Source organism: Heterodontus francisci, chromosome 8, assembly GCF_036365525.1.
Source record: "Heterodontus francisci isolate sHetFra1 chromosome 8, sHetFra1.hap1, whole genome shotgun sequence".
Taxonomy (NCBI): Eukaryota; Metazoa; Chordata; class Chondrichthyes; order Heterodontiformes; family Heterodontidae; genus Heterodontus; species Heterodontus francisci.
The window spans coordinates 73208194-73227444 of NC_090378.1; the positions used below are offsets into that span (position 1 = coordinate 73208194).

The 19251-nt window shown below is 42.5% G+C and overlaps 1 protein-coding gene across 11 annotated transcripts in view; it reads right to left on the reverse strand.

Moving 5' to 3' along the window:
• pde4dip (phosphodiesterase 4D interacting protein) overlaps nt 1-19251 on the reverse strand; it is a 536621-nt gene that overhangs the window by 22817 nt on the left and 494553 nt on the right. For 10 of the 11 annotated variants that reach the window (XM_068037361.1, XM_068037360.1, XM_068037363.1 and 7 more), the window contains 7 exons: nt 18598-18849; nt 13054-13185; nt 11236-11358; nt 7413-7602; nt 6305-6426; nt 5550-5783; nt 2702-2818 (listed from right to left, as the gene is read on the reverse strand). In XM_068037361.1, coding sequence (XP_067893462.1) covers nt 2702-2818; nt 5550-5783; nt 6305-6426; nt 7413-7602; nt 11236-11358; nt 13054-13185; nt 18598-18849 — 1170 coding nt within the window. The remainder of the gene's footprint in view (nt 1-2701; nt 2819-5549; nt 5784-6304; nt 6427-7412; nt 7603-11235; nt 11359-13053; nt 13186-18597; nt 18850-19251) is intronic. The other variant, XM_068037357.1, reaches the window with a different exon arrangement.

Sequence of the window (19251 nt, forward strand, 5' to 3'; positions counted from 1 at the left end):
GGCCTTCCCCCAATTTAGCACTCTTCCTTTGGGACCACTCTCGTCTTTGTCCATGAGTATTCTAAAACTTACGGAATTGTGATCACTATTCCCAAAGTAGTCCCCTACTGAAACTTCAACCACCTGGCCGGGCTCATTTCCCAACACCAGGTCCAGTATGGCCCCTTCCCGAGTTGGACTATTTGCATACTGCTCTAGAAAACCCTCCTGGATGCTCCTTACAAATTCTGCTCCATCTGGACCTCTAACACTAAGCGAATCCCAGTCAATGTTGGGAAAATTAAAATCTCCTATCACCACCACCCTGTTGCTCCTACATCTTTCCATAATCTGTTTACATATTTGTACCTCTATCTCACGCTCGCTGTTGGGAGGCCTGTAGTACAGCCCCAACATTGTTACCGCACCCTTCCTATTTCTGAGTTCTGCCCATATTGCCTCACTGCTCGAGTCCTCCATAGTGCCCTCCTTCAGCACAGCTGTGATATCCTCTTTGACCAGTACTGCAACTCCTCCACCCCTTTTACCTCCCTCTCTATCACGCCGGAAGCATCGATATCCTGGGATATTTAGTTGCCAATCATGCCCTTCCCTCAACCAAGTCTCAGTAATAGCAATAACAATGTAATAGCAGTAGTCAATGTCTGCCCGCACACTTGATGTAGCAATGAGGAGAATCCGGACAGATGTCCATCTGTCAGGCGTGATATTGATCTCTTTCTCTCCCCTCCCTCTCTCTTTCTCTCTCCCTCTCTGTGTCATTCCCCATCCCCTGTCTGTGTCCATCTCTCACCCCTCTCTCCCCCTCTGAGTCTATCTGTCTCCCTCTCTCTCTGACAGTTGCAGAGAGCAGGAACTCTCCCCAGAGCATCTTTGCGATTGGTGAGTTTTTAAAATAAAATTCACAGCCAGCAGTTTCAGTTTCACAGCTGACAGGTGATGGGAGCAGGAACGGCAGCTTCCGAATGTAATGAGTTCTTTTTATGTTGTCTGGTGCAACATAAATGAAATCCAGTTGGTTGAAGATCTCAAAACAGGTTTGTTAACAGCTAACAAGTATATATAGTACAAAGCTAACTATTTACAGAACCTTATTCTAGGTGTTACAGTTGCAGAGTGACTCTGGTTCCGAGTTACATGACTACATCCTGGTATTTAGTTCATTAGCATACTAAGATCTTAAAGGGACATCACTCTTAAAGGCAATTATACAACACCAAACTCAGGACAAGTTCGATGTCTTTGGTGGGCTAAATAAAAAATCGGAACCCGCCAGAAAAACCAGAACTTGTCCTGAGTTCAGAAGCCACTGTTCCCGCTCCCAGCACCTGTCAGCTGCGAAACTGAAACTGACGGCTGTGAATTATTTTTAAAGTCGGACTTGTCTGGAAAGAAGAAGCCAATGGGAAATTCCTCATTCTTGAAATTGCCAGTCACGGACCACAAAAATTTTACAACGGAGACTGGTGTCTGTGTACGGACATGTTGCCAACCCCTGGACACCACTCTTATATCTAAGGAGGACTGGAAGATTATCGCCAGTAGCTCTGCAATTTTCACCCATGTTGTGACCAGAGAGTCAACAAGTAGAGATAAACACACAGCAGATGCAAAGATACATATTAAATTAAGAGGCATTAAACAGACTGTTATGACCGAGGCGGAAGGAGTGCATTGTCTTTTCCAGTTCCACTTCTCCACAGATGACAACATATATTTAAATGTTTGCCCAGTTACTGATATGGTCAATCATATACTCTACTCTTTACCCCAGAATAAGATACACCAACCAGATTTCTTTAATAAACAAAAAAATTATCAGTTTAATACAAAACAAGACTTATCCAGTAACAAACCAAAGCATTAACACACAAACTGAAATATGAAAGTTACCTTTTTAAATATCCAACACACACACTCACTCACTCACACACACTGGTTAAAGTGAAAAAATAGACATTTTCTCTGCGGAGGTCTTTAACAAAAAAAGAATACGTTGGCCAAATACTTGTTAATTTTTGAAGAAAAAGGATGAGATATGTTGTGTCCCAAAAAATAGCATACAGTCTGGCATCCGAATACACACAGACAGGTCACTGGGATCTTTTCTGGAGCAGTTCTTTTCAGGCGGTGTCGAGAATTAATCGGGCAGGCCTTCCAATAGCATCGCAGGAGAAATGTGGCATCAGGGGTTTTAGCTCTCACACTGGATTTGCAGGGTTTTTCCAAAGAGGTAGGGAAAGAGGAGCTTTTTTTTTAGCAGGCTACAAATCCAACTGCTTTCAACACCAGTCCACATCCCAACTGAACCAAAACAATATCCCAAAAGCAAAACCTCCTGATCACCATGTATCTTGGCATGTCACTTCTCTGTAAATATCTTCCCCAAGTCGCCAAGGATTCTGTTGTTTATTGAGCTTAAGGCATGTAATATCCAGTAATGGTTTGTTTTTAAACAAAACCTCTCAGTGACCCTTGTAAAAAAACACATCCATGGAATCTTTTCATTTTCACAAATGAACTAACGTTCATCATTCTAAAATATGAGTCCTCAAATAATATTAAAAGAAATAGAGGCACTTTCAAACAAGACTAAAAGACATCTGACAGGCAAAGAGATAGACAAATGACAGGTGAAGAAATAGGACTTTTAGTTAAGCTAAGGATAGCAAACAAGTGACAAACAAAGCTATAAACTCACCACGTTGGTGTGAGCTGTCTTCCATATTAAAATCCGCAACTGAAGAAGTTGGCTTGGAGTGCAGTTGGAATGGTGAAAACAAGTCAGTGTCTCGAACAGGTGGTGATGGCACACAATCTGCAAAGGATTATAAATGGGAAAAAAAGAGAAAACTATGGATAAATATAATCTTTCCAGAACAATATCAGCATTAATCTGTATATTATCTGTCAGTTGAATTAAGGAGAAATCTTTTTCTAGATTATTTTAAAATAATGATCCAGGCAAAGAGAAGTATCAAATCTCCAAATGTAATACAATGTACAAATGTCAATCACGGCTAAAGGTAATCTGAGGTAAACCTCTGCTTCAATGCAAATTATCATAAATAGAAATTATTCAGCGCTTGGAATCAACTTATCTGGCAGATTCTAAGAATAGAACAATCTAATGCTTTCTGGAATCATTTGACCATGACTAGGCAGTGTTACATTATCTTGTAAAATGTGATGACAACAATTGTGTTCATTAATCGGTGTCTTGTAGGTACTGGACTCGATGAGAAAGCTCAGAGAATCCTGCCAGGTGAATTTACCTGATCTTGGTTCGGTAAGCTTGGTTCTTGCTCAGACTGCTACTTAAAATCTTGTCTGAGATGAAAATGAGCACTGTTCAAATTGTTCAACTTGAATCTCATCCCCTTGTAGCTATTCATGGTGAAACACTGATTACAGTTATGAAACAGACCGGTTGAATATCATGGATGCTGAGTGTTTAATTAGAAAATTAGAGAGTTATTTTATAAACCTCTTTTTCTCCACACTCTTTGGGCTGGATTTTAAGAGCGCACCATCGATCTCGGCAGCGAGCTCTAAAAATGGCTCCCGCACGTAAGAGCTGTATGCCAAAGATCCACCGCAACCTCCCACGTGGCGGCTCATTTATATAGCCAGGGCAGCCCAACTCCCTCCCAATTACCTGGAGGGGGTGGGCTGTCTGTTCCCGGCAATGGCGACAGCTGCCTGTCCGCAGGCGCTGGCACCATTATTGAAGGGCAGTCAGCCCTCCGGGCATATTTAAATTTTTAAAGCCCCAAAAGTTGTCAAAGAAATTTCTAACGCCCCTTTCCCACCCCCTAACAACAATTACATTAACTATTTGCCCTTTGCCCCCCAAAGCACTTAACTTTTAAATCTGACCTTTCTCCCCCAAGACTGCACAAAGTTTAAAGTTCACACCTTCCTACCATCCCCTACACCCATTACGTTTATTTGACCCCATCCCCCCCAACTCACTGAAAATCTTAACTCCTCCCCCTCCCCAGCAGTGTCACGCCGGCTTTCCCGGGACAGGGAATGGAAGGCGTGGGAGTGCCGGCTGCCGTGCTGAAGATCACGGCGGGCCCAGAAGATTTAAGGCAAGTTGATTGAAATTTATGCATGTCAGTAATTTAAATATTTAAATCCAGGTCCCGTTGCCCAGCAGCAGGGGGGGCCACCACGGAGCCCCCGCTGCCGCTGGGAAGGTCAAGCTGGGCCCTCTTGGTGTCGGCCTCTGTGGCGGACCGCTGCCGTAACCATTTTGCGGCCTTCCCACCCAGCCACGGAGCCCGATGTCGTGGGCTTGGTAAAATCCAGCCCTTTATGTCCGAGGCTCCCAACTCCAACATTACTTCTTTCAGGTAGGTTTCAGGTTTTGTTCTTTCTGCCAGAGTTTCTTTCTGACTAATTGGCTTGAGACAAGCTTACATGGCTTAAGGTGACCTAGGTAATGCCAATCTTTCCTTATATTGAGCTGAGTAACTGTCATTGGACATATCACTCTATCAACAGAAGAAATAATCTAATTTCAGCTGAAGCACATAAACCTATGACTATCTGGTTGGAAACATAAGCAGAGATTTAATTAATTAAAGTCACATGTTAACTTCCAATGTCTCCAAGTTACTAATTAAGATGTCACATGGCAGCACGTTTCTTTCAACTTTACACATCCAGATGTAGAGTTGTTACTATTTGGTTGATTCGATTGGGTATCTGGGATAGCTACATGGCTTAATATCAGACTGAGGAACGATCAAACTTGGACAAAGCAATCTGAAGTTTGCAGGGAGAAAAGAAACTCTAGGAAACAAATATTATTCAATATTTTAAGTTTCCAATTTGAATGAAATTGTTTAACTTGTCCTGACTCTCAATTACAGGTTAACTGTTGAAGAAATTTGCAGGTTGGCAAATATTCAGCTCCCATTCAGAGAAAACTGGTATGAAATGACTGCTATTCCTTCTCCTTTTTAAATACTTTTAACACTTTAAAGCATCTCAAGTCTGATCGCTTCACACTTGGTGCAAGAGTTCAAGATATACAGAAAAAGCATGATGATAAATCATGGTAAAATATGCCATTATGGCCTTGACATGATAAAAATGTACAAATTGTCTAGCATTTCTCTCCATTTGCAACAAAATAGGGTGCAAAAGATGTCTTTGTGAAGACAAAGACCAATTGAAAAGGTACGATTTTTTTCAAGTTATTTTCCCCCAAGGAAGCCAAATACATTAAGGATACTAAGTTCACAAATGCATTTCTCACAGTGGACTAGAGTTTTTGGATTGCAACTGAGTTAAGAGTACGCTGGTACAATATTTTACACTTCAATTAGTAGCTGAGGAGAATTGCAAAATAAGAGGAGAAATTGAGCGCATTGTATAACCAATCTACAAGATTTCTGGAACTGGAAGCTTTGCACTCTGCCCCATTACCTCCAAATTCTACCCTTTCTTTGCTTTAATCATAAGGCCACCAAGCTACTTCTCATTGTACTGTCTTTAATCGCTCTACTTATCCACTACAGTCCTAGCCGTCTCACCCTGGAACACCTGTTTACTGTTGCCATGCTCACTGGATGATGAGGTCAAATGATTGATATTGAGGCTGGCTGGTCGATGCTCATCCATCTGTTCCTTCAGCTGTTTCCGTAGGCAGCCATTGGTGTGGATACTGTGCTCCAACTGAATCCGAAGGCCTCTGATTTGCGTCAGGAAGTCACTGATATCAAAGGTGCTGGACCCACCAATATGGTGCTGAACACCTCCAGAGTAAACTGAGAAAGAAAAAAGTTACTTTTTAAAATGTTGATCTTAACACTGATTTTCTTAATGTCTCTGCATCTGGTATTTAATGCCAAGTAGCCTGGTCTTCTGTGATTGATCAAAGATGGCTGTACCTTATTTTTCCCAAACGTGACATGAAGAAAATCTTTTTTTTTAATATAGCAAGTGGTTATCACCTGGAATGCAATGCCTCTAAGGATGGTGGAGGCAGATTTAATCATAGATTTCCAATGGGAATTGGATATACACCTGAGGGGAAAATATTTTCAGGACTACAGGGAAAGGGTCGGGGAGTGGGACTTGCTAAATTGCTCTTGCGGATAGCCGGAATTGGCTCGACGGGCTAAATGGACTCCTGTGCTGTAACCATTGTATCACTCTATGGTATCAATTCAGGAATCTAGAATTATTTGCCATTGGTTTTTCAGAATAATCTACAATACAACTGCAATTGAAGGAATGAAAAATATGGACAGAGCCTTCCATGCCAGTGAGATTGAACAGTTCCTACCTTTGAAAGGTTTCTTTTTCCCGTACAGCCTCTCATACACTTGAATCTCAGACTGGAGAGATTGAAGTAGCTGGTGGCTTTCACTTAGCTGCTGTTGGAGCATAGTCATCTCGTGTAACAGCCTGGGCAGATGGATAAAGCAAAGATGTCAGAAGAGGGATAATAGAGGAGTTAACACAGGTCTATAAATTGTTCACATCTTGGGGGAAGATTTCTTCTATGTCTTATCTGCAGCAAAATTGTAAATGTTCTTTATAAATGGGTTTATAATTTTGTTCACAAAGCACACAGAGGAAATCGTCTCCTCCTTATTGCTCACAAAGCAATTGCTAAGACAATCTGTCTTAGTGGGATCTTCATGAATGGCATCCCAAAACAGGGACTAGCTCAATTTGTCAATGGGGGAAGTACCATAGTGTCACTGCCCTATCAGCTGGTTTAATGATGCCGATGTCGTGCCATCATTCTGCTTATAAGATGCACCCCATCCTTGGGATACCAGCATGTGGTACGTAACAAATGAAGAATCACTGTACATTGCTCTCTTACCACAGATAACACTCAAAGGCTACAATCAAGGACAGCAGAGGTTAGATGCAGAATAAAGCTCCCTCTACCCTCCAGCAATTAAACTCAATTCCAACCTCAGAGACCAAAGAACCATTTCCATTCCACACACCGGCTATTATTATCTTCACTCCCAATGTATTTACCAACTTGGTGCCAATTCTGTACTGTGGACTCCCATCCACTAAGAATTGGACTGAGGCTATCCAAACACATTTTACTTCGGACTTTTACAGTTTGCAGGAAGAGACTTCATATATCCATCAGCACTGAATTCAAATCCATAACCCGTAGATGAAACAACAGTCTTCTAACTGTAACATTCAATTCCCTCAGAAACAGCGCAGCTCAAATCAGACAATGCACAGAACATGTTCTATTGGCTATGATGCAGCCTGTAATTATTTATTGAGGAACTCGTATAGCTGCAGGGGCTGTACCAGTGGAGTCTAGCTCCATGTAATGCAGCCACTTGGCAAGCAGAAATGGACATCACTGGCCTATTGGATAGACCAAAAAAATAGAAAATCGGTCTCAGTACCTATTACTTTTGTTTAGACTGCACTGCTGCTCTTCTCTCAGCCGTAGTGCTTCCTCCTGTCTGTCCCTGACTTCGGCCTGCAATCTATTGTTCTCTTCCCTCCACCGATCCAGCTCTGTCTCCAAGAGCTTATATCTGGCCTTGGTTGTTAACAGGCTCTCCCTCAGTTGCTCCACTTCCTTGGCCTGGTCTATGGAGTTAAAATAAAACAAATAATCTCAGAACAATTTTTATTTTTCTAGTTGGAAATGATAAAATAACAATGTATTGTTTGTGAGGATTTTATATACAGTTGTAAATTTTATTTTTAACCAAAAATAAAAATAACTTGCTTTGATTGCATAACGTAGAAAAACGTTCCAACATGTTTCACTGAGGCATAAGCAAAATGCACTCTGAGCCAAAGGATTAGGAAGTGTGACCAAAAGCCTGGCCAAAAAGGTATGTTTTAAAGAGACTTTTAAATGAAGGGAATGAGTTGGAGAGGCAAAGAGCATCCCATTATAGTGATCAATTTTGCTTGTAGCCCAATGATATATACTTAAATTCTATGATTTGCAATGCTACATTTGCAATGTAGGCAATGCTAGTCAGCACTCATTGGCACTTGTTTTTTAATTCTTTCATGGGATGTGGGTGTCACTGGCAAGGCCAGCATTGGTTGCCCATCCCTAATTGCCCTTGACAACTGAGTAGCTTGCTAGGCCATTTCAGAGGGCAGTTAAGAGTTAACCACATTACTGTGGGGCAGGAGTCACATGGAGGTCATTAAAGTAGTCAAGTTAAAAAATCATTAAACCAGTCAAGTGTGAAGAAGATAAATAAACTCTCGCAAAAAAAAAGCTATGGGGAAAACCCTTCAACTGCCTATCGAACAGCTGTGTAAACATACAAGCAAAGTGCTGAAAAAGAAAAAAACAGAGAATACTATCAACCACCTGTTACACTCCATCAAAGCAGCTAGCCTAAAAAAAAGAATTTCTTAAAGGGGGAACAGCACAGAGTTAATAGAACAAGTTTTAAGCCACAAACAGAAGTCATAATAAGTTCAGTGCTGAAGGCACACACAGAGCTTAACAAAATTAAATATAGAGCAGAAAGCAAAGGAACAGCAGAAGGATGGATATCAAATTTCCCAGCATGAACTGCAAGGCCATTGATATCCTAACCAAATTCAAACTTTTTAAACAAATAATGCAGTTATGCTTCATAGACCAAGCGGTTTCAGACCAGAGAAGCAGGCTGTGAAAATACTGAAAGCAGTTGGAAATGAGGGGTTATACAAAATCAATACATCTGCTTATCTGAAGAAATCTAGAAAGATCCCGCAAAGATATGGAAAGTGCTAGAAGATCAGCTTCGGGTCAGAGTGAATTTTAGAATTCATCGCTTGGAATTGATGTCCTACAGGCAACAGCCACAGGAATCAATAAATCAATTTGTCAGTAGATGCCGTAGTAAGGGCATCAAAGGTGATTTTTCAGAAACTGAGCTGTCAGAGCGAAAAATGGAGCTGGTGATGGTCTCAACACCCACTGAAGTGTTTCAAAAAGACCTCCTGGGGGAAAAAGGTCACAGCATTGATGTGCTGCTAAAAGATGGCAGGAAATACAAAGCCATTGTAGCTGGACAACAGCATCTGCAAGCACTAGGTGCAGCCGTCAGTATCGGCACAGTAACCAGGTCACAAAAAAGCAAGCAAGCTATGTGGTAAGTGTGGTTCGTCCCACTCACCACAAGATTGTCCTGCATTTCAAGATCTGTGAAAAGTGTGAGGTGCAAAAGGACACTGGGCCCGCCTATGCAAGAAATCTGGCTCCAAAGACGCAGCCAGAATTCACAATGACACGAATAAACAGAAGATGGGCGCAGCAATATGGCAACAACAGCAAGCAGAGCACCAGAGACCTGTGTAAACGCTAGCTGATACACAAAGTCCACGGCGAAATACACCTGAGACAAGACTCATAGTGGAGTGACTCTCAGCCAGAAGACGAGCAGGGTTTCACATTGTGAACCTGATACATTGTGTTGATGAAGTCAAACAACTGGAAGCTTTTGCTACTATCAATATCATCTGCCTAAAGAAAGTTGACAAACACACATTCAGGACTAAGATTGACACGGGAGCTCGTGCAAATATCCTACCAGTCCGAATCCTGAAGGATATGTACCAGGGTCATTGGGAATTAATGATACAACCGACAACTGCAAAGTTAATTGCATACAATGGGTCACATATCCCTTGCAGTGACACACTAACAATACAATGCAGCTATGGCATATATTACCTGGTAGACACAAGCAGACAGCAGTGGTAGGACTACTAGCGTGTACTGACCTCAACATTGTGACTATCCACGAGATAACCAAGGTACCCATTACAGCAGAAGAGACCAAGGGTGCTCACGTTGAGTCAGTCCAGGATCTCAGTGGTTCTGGTTTGGGGAGTATCAGCCCCTTTTCAGAGATGCCACACCAAGAGAATGAAGATCCAAATTCAGATGATGAAAGTTCTTGGTCAACAGGCAGTGTTTCTTTGCACTCCAGTGACTCAGAAGAAGAGATTTATGTTGTAAACATTGAGAGCAAAGGCTGGCAGTGGGGAACATTGCCAAGCAGAAATCTCCAAGGACTGGAACCTGCTCGCAGACTCTGCCAGCATCAAATGGTGCTATCTGGAAATCCAACAACAGCGCAACTATACCGTGCCCTCATCTCTGCTCTCCAGAGAACCGTCAGCACCAAAATGAGCCAAACGGGCAGGCACTGTCATGAGGCCAAGTAGTCCTCTCCCAACAAGTCCTCAACCTTGAGTTTCAAGCCTTCAGCGCAGAGGATGAGGAGAGGCAAAGGACACACAATGTCCTGAAGAGGCAGAGGAGGAATGAGTTGAAGCATTGTCTGTTGGTTCTTTGAGATGAGGTGTTGCAACTTTCCAAGAATGACAAGGCCTTAAAAGTGATCATCCTGAGAAAAGTAACAGAGTATCTTAGCAGCAGGCTGAAGGTAGAGCAACAGAAACTGAATGCAAAAAGGAAGAAACTTCAGAAAAAACAGCAACAGCTTAGATGCAAATTCTCCGAGATGCAGGAGACATTGCTCGAAAAACAAGGAAGAATGAAGATGGTGCATCACTGACATGCAGTGACGGAACAACAAGACAACAACCAACACATTGACAACAAGTCTGCAAACCAAAAACAGCCAAGTGTGAAATACACAACCCCGGAAGGTTATACCACGACGAGATCTGGAACAGTTGTTAAACCACCAAAACGATATATTGATTCTGGACCTTCTGCACTCGTAAATTTCACAATCCCTATTGTTATACTTGTAAATGTTATAATCTCTATCCCTGCATAACTAATTTTGATATTATCCAATTTTATGTGTTTTTACTTGCAGCGTACGAGACCTATCTCTGGAAAGAAAGAGGATGTTGTATGATCACTTTCAGAGTGATGTCCCTTTAAGAACTCAGTATGCTAATGAGCTAAGTATCAGGATTTAGTCATGTGACTAGAAGCCACAGTCACTTTGCACTGTAACGCCCTGGACAAAGGTTCTGTATATAGTTTGCTCTGTATTGTATGTACTAGTTTAGCTGTTAAAACTTCCAGAGATCTTCAAGGAATTGGAACCTACGTACCTCATTCTATTGCTTAAGATAACACAAAGAAACTCATGACACAAGCTGCTTTGAAATGCACAATTTCTAAAAGCGCAACTTCAGTGGTGAGTTGCTAATTACTGAGAAAAGCAGGAACTCTTAATTTTTCATTAAAATAGGAACTTTAGCTCCTAGTCAGTGTCTCACCCCTGGGAACTTGAGTGAGCCGGGCCTGCAGAGTCAGGATCTCATCCCTCAGCATTCGGTTCTCCTCTGACAACTGAGTCATTGTTTCCAGTCCCTGGATGTAGATGTTAGTGGGAGCAACAGCTACAAGAAAATAACAGGGACCAAATCAGACACCAAAATGCCAGCAGTGAAAAATCCTCAACAAGGACTCCAGTTCATCAGTGTCTGATATAGTAAAGTATTGAATGAGTGGCTACCTGTCAAACTTGATGATCTATTGCTTTGCATTTTTATGATAGAATGTACAAATTATAAAAGCACAAGTACTTTGTGTAGATTTGTTCGACTAGTCTCACGGGGATTTATCCATAGAGATGTTACTGTAGAAAAACTCCCAAAGCTAATTCACAAAGACATAAGGAAAAATGGATGCTGAACCAAAGAATGAGCAAGGAATGGCCAAAAGCTTTGTCAAATAGTTGAGTTTTAACGAGATCTTTAATAAGGAAGGGTGGAGGGTGTGGTGAAAAGGTGGAGGGTTTATGAAAGGAATTCCAAAGTTTGGGCCCTAGGCAGAGAGTTGTTAAGCGCATGGCCGCCGCTGGTGGGACAGAGTAAAGGGGGAGTGCACAGAAACCCACAGTCAGTGGAATGGAGCATTTGCAAAGGGGGATGAGGGGCAATTGCAGGAAGAGAGGAGGTTACAGAGGTAAAAAAGCATGAAGATATGGAAGAATTTAAACACGAAAATGAAAATTTAAAATTTGCAGCATGGGGGAACGGAAGCCAATGCAGGTCAATGAGGATAGGTTTGACTGATGTTTTTGACTTAGTGCAAGATCTCATAGAACAGGGCAGCAGAGTTTTGGATCAGCTGAAGTTAAGGCAGGGTGGCAGTCTAGTCAGAAAGGCACTAAGTAGTGAGTCAGGAGCTGATGATGGCATGGATGAGGGTTTCAGCAGCAGATGGGCTGAAGTAAGGGCAGAAGTGAGTGATGTTGCGGAAGTGGAAATAGCGGGCTGTGATGTCATCTGGACTGGAGTTACGGGGCCAAAGGAGAGGCTCAGAGTCAAACATAACACCTACTGTGAACAGACTAGTGTAGCATGAGGGAATGGCCAGGGAAATGGATGATGTCAGTGACATGTCTATGGATTTGTGGCGGGGACTGAAGATAATGGTTTCAGTCTTCCCAATGTTTTTCTAGAGGAAATTACGGCTCATCCAAGACTGGATGTCAAACAAGATTGTTTCAAAGGGCAAAAAGGTCTGGTACACTGACAATCTCCATCAACACAAGCCTCTGGTCAACCCACCACCTGTTTTCCTTTCTGTCCTTCAGGTGAAATCAGCAAACCCATCTCCTAGAGGACATCTAAAAACCAGGAGTTATATTTGGGTCTTCCAGTTGACTGTACTCTAGCTTTGTTTCTGTGTGGTTTCTTTGATTATAATCACTTAAACATGGTTCAGTGTATCGGAGCATCAACACATGGTGCCATTCAGTCAAAAGACACAAGTTCAATGCCTTGCTCTGCTGAACCTCCCATCTTAGCTGCATTGCTATGGAAATGTAATAGGTAGAGGTTAGGTGCTATTCCTCAGAACAGGAGGATAAGTTGCAGGGAGAGTCATCCCAGGGTCAAGCACCTGTACCACCCATTTGGCTGGTGAAGAGCAGCCCTGGTAGTTCTGTGAGAGCACATGATGCATCCAGCCTCTGTTGTCATACAACAAAGGTTTTCCTTTAATAGTTTGCCATAGGTTAGTTTATAATCAAAATCACAGCCAGTCAAACTAGAATACAAAGTATCTGAATTCTGAGAGAATATTACCATTTTCTTTGGCTGTAGCTGCCAGGCGCAGCTCCAGCTTCTCCCTGAGTCGGTTGTTCGTGTGGATGGATTCCTCTAGACATTGACGCATGGTGCGAATCTCCTGAAGATGTTCCTCCAACAACTCTGCACCTATACACAAAAGAGATAAAAACAAACCTGTGTCTTAGCTACAGTTATAATAAAGACACTTGGTTGGCACTATCACTTGTTTTCATATATTAGCGTAAGTAAGGTAGGGTCAAACTTTTAATCTTACTTTTGTTTTTCATTTTTCTTTCTCTTTCGCTTCGTTTACTGAAAACTCTTGGTGCATGCTGGGGAATGACCGCCAGGTGCATCCTGCTCAACAGTCATTTTTCATAAAGAGTGAGTGTAAGCAGTCTATTTGAATGTGGGGTACATCACAACCAAGTACCCTTGCTGATTTTTCCTATCTTCCATCCCTAGCCCGGGGCACTAGGCATAATTGCAACACTACAACTGCCATTGTGGCTGATATATCAACCTGGGACAGTCTTGTCCAGCCCAGTGTATGTTTGTGGGCCAGCGATACAGTGGACAGTACATTTACTATCTAAGTAGTGCAAGGCATATTCTGAGGCCTAGAGATTGGATTGTCACCTAAATGGGGTGTGACCTGGGTGCAGCACATACTGCATGTGCCTAATAATTCTGGTGTTAGAACCATGTCAAATTGGTCTGCTGGCTTCATAAGTATGGTACTGGTCTTCTATTTAGATAAAATGTCTGTCAGTCATATCCTGGAAGCAACTTGCTGATCATGGGTGGAATCCCAGTGACGTAAAGTGAGATTAGGACCGAGTGGTAGCCAGCATTGGACTGCAGTTTTAATATGGAGTCAGGAGAAGCACTCTGGCTCCACACAAAGGCAATTTTTTTTTAAATTACCTTTTCGGTGACATTCTCCTGCAGTCCTTTTAAGGACCACAGATTAGTCAGCACAGGTGCAACAGGGTCCAATTTCACTCCCTAATATTCTATAATGTTACACTAATTTTAGCAATTTGACAGCTATCATTGGAATAATTACAACAATGACAACTTGCATTTAATAGTGGTTTTAATGTAGAAAAACATCCTAAGGCACTTCACAGAGTGAAAAGAAAATGGATACTGTGTCACAGAAGGAGACTTTTAGAAGGGGTGACTAAAAGCTTAGTTAAAGACATGGGCTGGAATTTTACGTTGCGGCGGAGGCCCCGCCCACCGGCTGAAAAGTCAGGGGCGAGCCTGTCTCCGCTAGGCTTGGAAACCACGCAGTACTTTTGCATGGCTCAGGCTCTTAATTGGCCTTGGTCAGGGCTTCCACCCTCTAAGGCAGGAAGTCCCAACTCCAGGAGCTGCTGGCCAATCAGAGGACCGGCAGCACCTCAGTCCCAGCAGCTCCACCAGGAGCAATGGCCACTGCAGGGACTGCAAGAAGAGTAAGAGGGATGCTGGCAGAGGAAGGTGAGTGGGGTTTTGTTCTCGCCGTGGAAAACTGGCTGAGTCCTGGTGAGGGCGAGGGGGTGGGGGTCGATTAGGAGGGCAGGGGGAGATGCTCCAGTGAGGATGCCTTATACTGCCAGGGGCCAGCCGTGGGGCACAGGGTGCCCGATCATGAGGGGCCATCACCTCCCACCACATCCCCCCAACCCCCTCTTACCACCCCTCCCCCCCAACCACCTCCCACCACCCCTCCTCAGCAGTGGGGTAGGTGATGGGAATGACGCCTCCTGCCTCCCACCTGGTTTTACCTCGCCCCGGTGGAGTGGGGGTGGGGGGGGAAGCATAAAATTCCAGGAGTGTCTTAGAGGAAGAAGGGGAGGCATAAAGGCAGGGAGGTTTAGAGAATTCTAGAGAGTACGGCCTAAGTGGCTGAAAGCACGCCTGCAATGGTGGGTGAAGGAAAGGAGGATGTACAGGAGGTTGAAGTCAGAGAAATGTGGAATACAGAGAGGGCTGTAGGGCTGGAAGAGGTTATAGACATAAGGAGAGTGAGGCCATGAAGGGATTTAAACACAAGGATGAAAATATTTCCTCCTTGTCTTTAACCATAGGAATTAGATAAATATATAGAAACAGTGGTGGAAATTCAGTTGAAAGTGCTAACCGACATTCTGTGCTGCTCCGAGATCCTAGAAAAAAATGGGTTCAGGAAAATTTGTATTTGTTGAAGGCTAATCAAAAATAACTCGACAATTTATTCATGGTGGAGGGCCATGAGGGCAATGGGAATGTCTGATTGAAATAAAGCCGAGGCGGCAAATGAAGCTCAGTTGCTTCAGATGTGCCTCCGTGTGGCTATTGCTGCAGCTGGAAGAGTTGAATTTCTCTTTGGTTGCTTTGGTTCTCTTTGATGGTAGAATAAAAGATAATTGAGCAGTTAGGACTGAATTCCATGTCAAACCCGATGCTTATGAGTTTTAACAGATGGGAAGATTTTGAAGCATCACCATAGATACTGAAGAGATAAAGAAAGACCGAAAACTTATATAGCACTTTTAGAGCCTTAGGATGTCACAAAGCACTCCATAGCCCATTAAGTATTTTTAAAGTGTAGTTACTGTTATAATAGAGAGAAAAGCGGCAGCAGCTCATGTTGAGGATATTAATAAAACTTGGTGCTCTGATAAGGATTTATACACCAATAAGTTTTTAAAAATTGCTTTTTCAAACCTCTATGCTAAAAGACTCAAAAAGAACAGAACAACAAGGGAGAACTTACAGAACTAAGTTACCTGGGCTTCTTTGACCCAATTGCTGGGACTCAGGGTTCATGTCCCATGGAAACTCCTGTGCTAACAGTGAGAAACATTGGGCAACAAATCTTTTTCTTATTACTGGTGACTTAGATTTACAAATGAAAAACAGACATTTTATGTAAATAGAAGAGATCCATGATACATTTTCTACATGGTTTTATCTATTATAATCTTTTAGCTATTATTGTATATTATAATGTGCCTGCTTATCACACCCACCCTCACAAATCAAAGTTAAAACCAATGGCAATTCTACTCAGATAAATATGAATGCAGACAAACTGTGGCTGAATTTCCTCAGCTGTTCTGCTTGACTCCAACCGTAACTCTGGCAAGAGTTCAGCAGAAGAGCTAAGAACAAAGCAGGAACCTGGATGAGCAGGGTCCTAACCTCATTTGGGATACGCTGCTTGGGATATGCTGCATATTGGACCTTGGGGTGAGGGGAGAGGCTAGGCAATAAGAGGAAATGACAAGTAGGGTTGATGAGGGCAGTGCAGTGGATGTGGTCTACATGAAGTTTAGCAAGGCTTTGACAAGGTCCCACATGGCAGGCTGGTCAAAAAAGTAAAAGCCATTGGGATCAAAGGGAGAATGGCAAATTGGATCCAAAATTGGCTTAGTGACAGGAATCAAACCGTAACAGTTGACGGGTGTTTTTGTGACTGGAAGGCTATTACCAGTGAGGTTCCGTAAGGCTCAGTAGTCGATCCCTTACTTTTGGTAGTTTATATTAATGATTTAGACTCTAAAGTAGAGGTCATGATAAAGAAATTTGCAGATGATACAAAAATTGGCCATGTATTTGACAGTGAGGAGAAAAGCTTTAGACTGTAGGACGATATAGATGGTCTGGTCAGTTGGACAGAAAAGTGGAAAATGGAATTCAATCCGGGGAAGTGTGAGGTAATGCATTTTGGGAGGTACAACAAGGCAAGGGAATACATGATAAATGGTAGAACACTGAGTGGTGTAGAGAAACAGAGGAACTTTGGAGTGCATGTCCACAGATCCCTGAAGGTACCAGGACAGGTTGATAAGGTGGATAAGTATGGCATGCTTTCCTTTATTAGCTGGGACATAGAAGGTAAGAGCAGGGAGCTTATGCTAGAACTGTATACAACACTAGTTAGACAACAGCTCGAGTACTGCATACAGTTCTGGTCACATTACAGGAAAGAAGTGATTGCACTGGAGAGGGTGCAGAGGAGATTTACGAGGATGTTGCCAGGGCTGGAAAATTTTAGCTATGAGGAAAGATTGGATAAGGTGTGTTGTTTTCCTTGGGACGGAGGGGGCTGAGCTGTGACTTAATTGAGATGTATTATGATACAGGCTGAAGGAGTGCGCTATCTTTCTCTAGGTCCACTTCTGCACAGGTCATAACATATATTTAAATGTTTTACCCTGTTACCGATACGGCCAATTACATACTATATCTATTTATCAGAATAAAATCCACCAATCAGGTTTCTTTAATCAACAACAAAATTATTCATTTATTATAAAACAAGACTTATTCAATCAAGATGCAAAGCATTAACACGCAGGTTGAAATATGAAAGTTCCCTTCTAAATTAGCCCAACACTCACAAAGACACGCGCACACACCGGTTAAAGAAAAAATAAAGAAGTTTTCTCTGCAGAGAACTCTTTACAAACAGACAAAAAAATCTTCAGACAAATACTTGTTAATTCTTGAAGGAAAAAAGGACAGGATATGCAACGTTCTTCGCTGGCCCTTTTAATCTGGCATCCAGATACTCGTAGACAGATGTGATTGGGATCTTTTTGGAACACTTCTCCTCAGGTGACGTCGAGGATTAGTCTGGCAGCCTTTTCAGGAGAAATGCAGCATCAATTTCTTCAGTACACACACTGGATTCTCAGGGTTTCTCAAAGAGGTGAAAAAGGATGAGATGATGGCTTCTCTCTTAGCAGGCTGACCCCCAAGAGACTCAAAACAACATCCAAAACAAAACCAACTCTTGACCACCACAAATCGTCAACTGGCACAGACAATGGGCGAATGGTCTCCCTCAGTGTGATAAATTTTCTATGATTGTATGAAGAATTGCTGGATGAAAAAAGACCAAAGGTCCATCTAGTTGGCCTTCTACCATTCTGATAGTCACAATTTGTAATAATAATGGAGTTGTCAACCAATCATAGCAATCAATCACTATCAACTAGTCTACAATAGACCCAGACATGAGGTGAGTAAAACGGCCAGTGCTGGAAAGCTTTGGAAACCAGAGGTCCAACATCGCCTGCTACTCCCATTCTACACTTATCACCAGTGATGTTGCAAAGTACTCACATAGTGTACTTCAAAATCTAGGAAGTATCACCATAGACACTGCAAAGATAAAGAAAGACCTTCTATTTATTTCATACTTTTTAGAATCTTGGAATATGCCAAAGCACTTAAAAAAAACTATCAAATTTGCATTTGAATGTATCAACACTATAGACGATTGCCTACCTGGACGGTACACACTTTAATCAGTCTCATTTTGTTTTGCTGCTGCTCTTTCTTGTCCATATATTTTCCCTTCTTCCCCCTCCCTTATACCTAGCAAGCCAGTTTCCCAACAATTAAAAAGAGAAACTACCTGAATATAAAAGACAGCAGCTAATTCAACTTTGATGCCTAGTGCAGGTCCACCTCTGATCATTCTGACCCAGGGCAACTCTGTGTTAATGACGTTAATGAGGCAGAAAACCCAAACAGAGAGAGATATGCTCAATTACCAGAACACAAACATTTCTTTACCTGCCATGTTAGTCCCTGACTGATATCCTGATGATCCAGAGGACACATCCCCAAGTGTATTGATTCTCATTGGCCGGTAAGTTGTTTCCCAGAGTGCACTGTTGTTCAAATAACTATTGGTGGTTCGCAAGATCTCCTGCAGGTTGTTGGTGTTGCTCAGCTGTTGGTGAAGCGCATTCTGGGACTGTGAGGCACAGCCAGTCTGTTCTAAATGTGAAGACATACTGCTGCCTGTTCCAGTAAAGGTCATACCTGCAGGAGTGATTTTCAGTGAAGGCTCAGAAAGTTAAGAGAAAAAAAACAGAAGCAGCAAATGTTCAGCTTACAGACAGACATTCAAGGAGACATAGGGGTCCAGCCAAAGGCAAAAACGGACTCAGAAACCATCATGTCACATCCGACCAATCACAAATGCCCATTTGCGGCATAAGCCATTTTCCAATACTGCAACAGTTAAAGGATTGATTTACCTCCTTGCCATCAGTGCTAGAAGGTTAAACAGTATGAGAGTCACGCAGAAGGTTTTCCATGAAGAATGAATTCCTTCATCTCTTCAGGAAATGTTGGATCTGGCTGCAGCTTATTTCATTCCACACTGTTACCACAACCACCCTCTGCCTGCTCCTCAAGCAACTTCAAAGGCAGCAATGATGG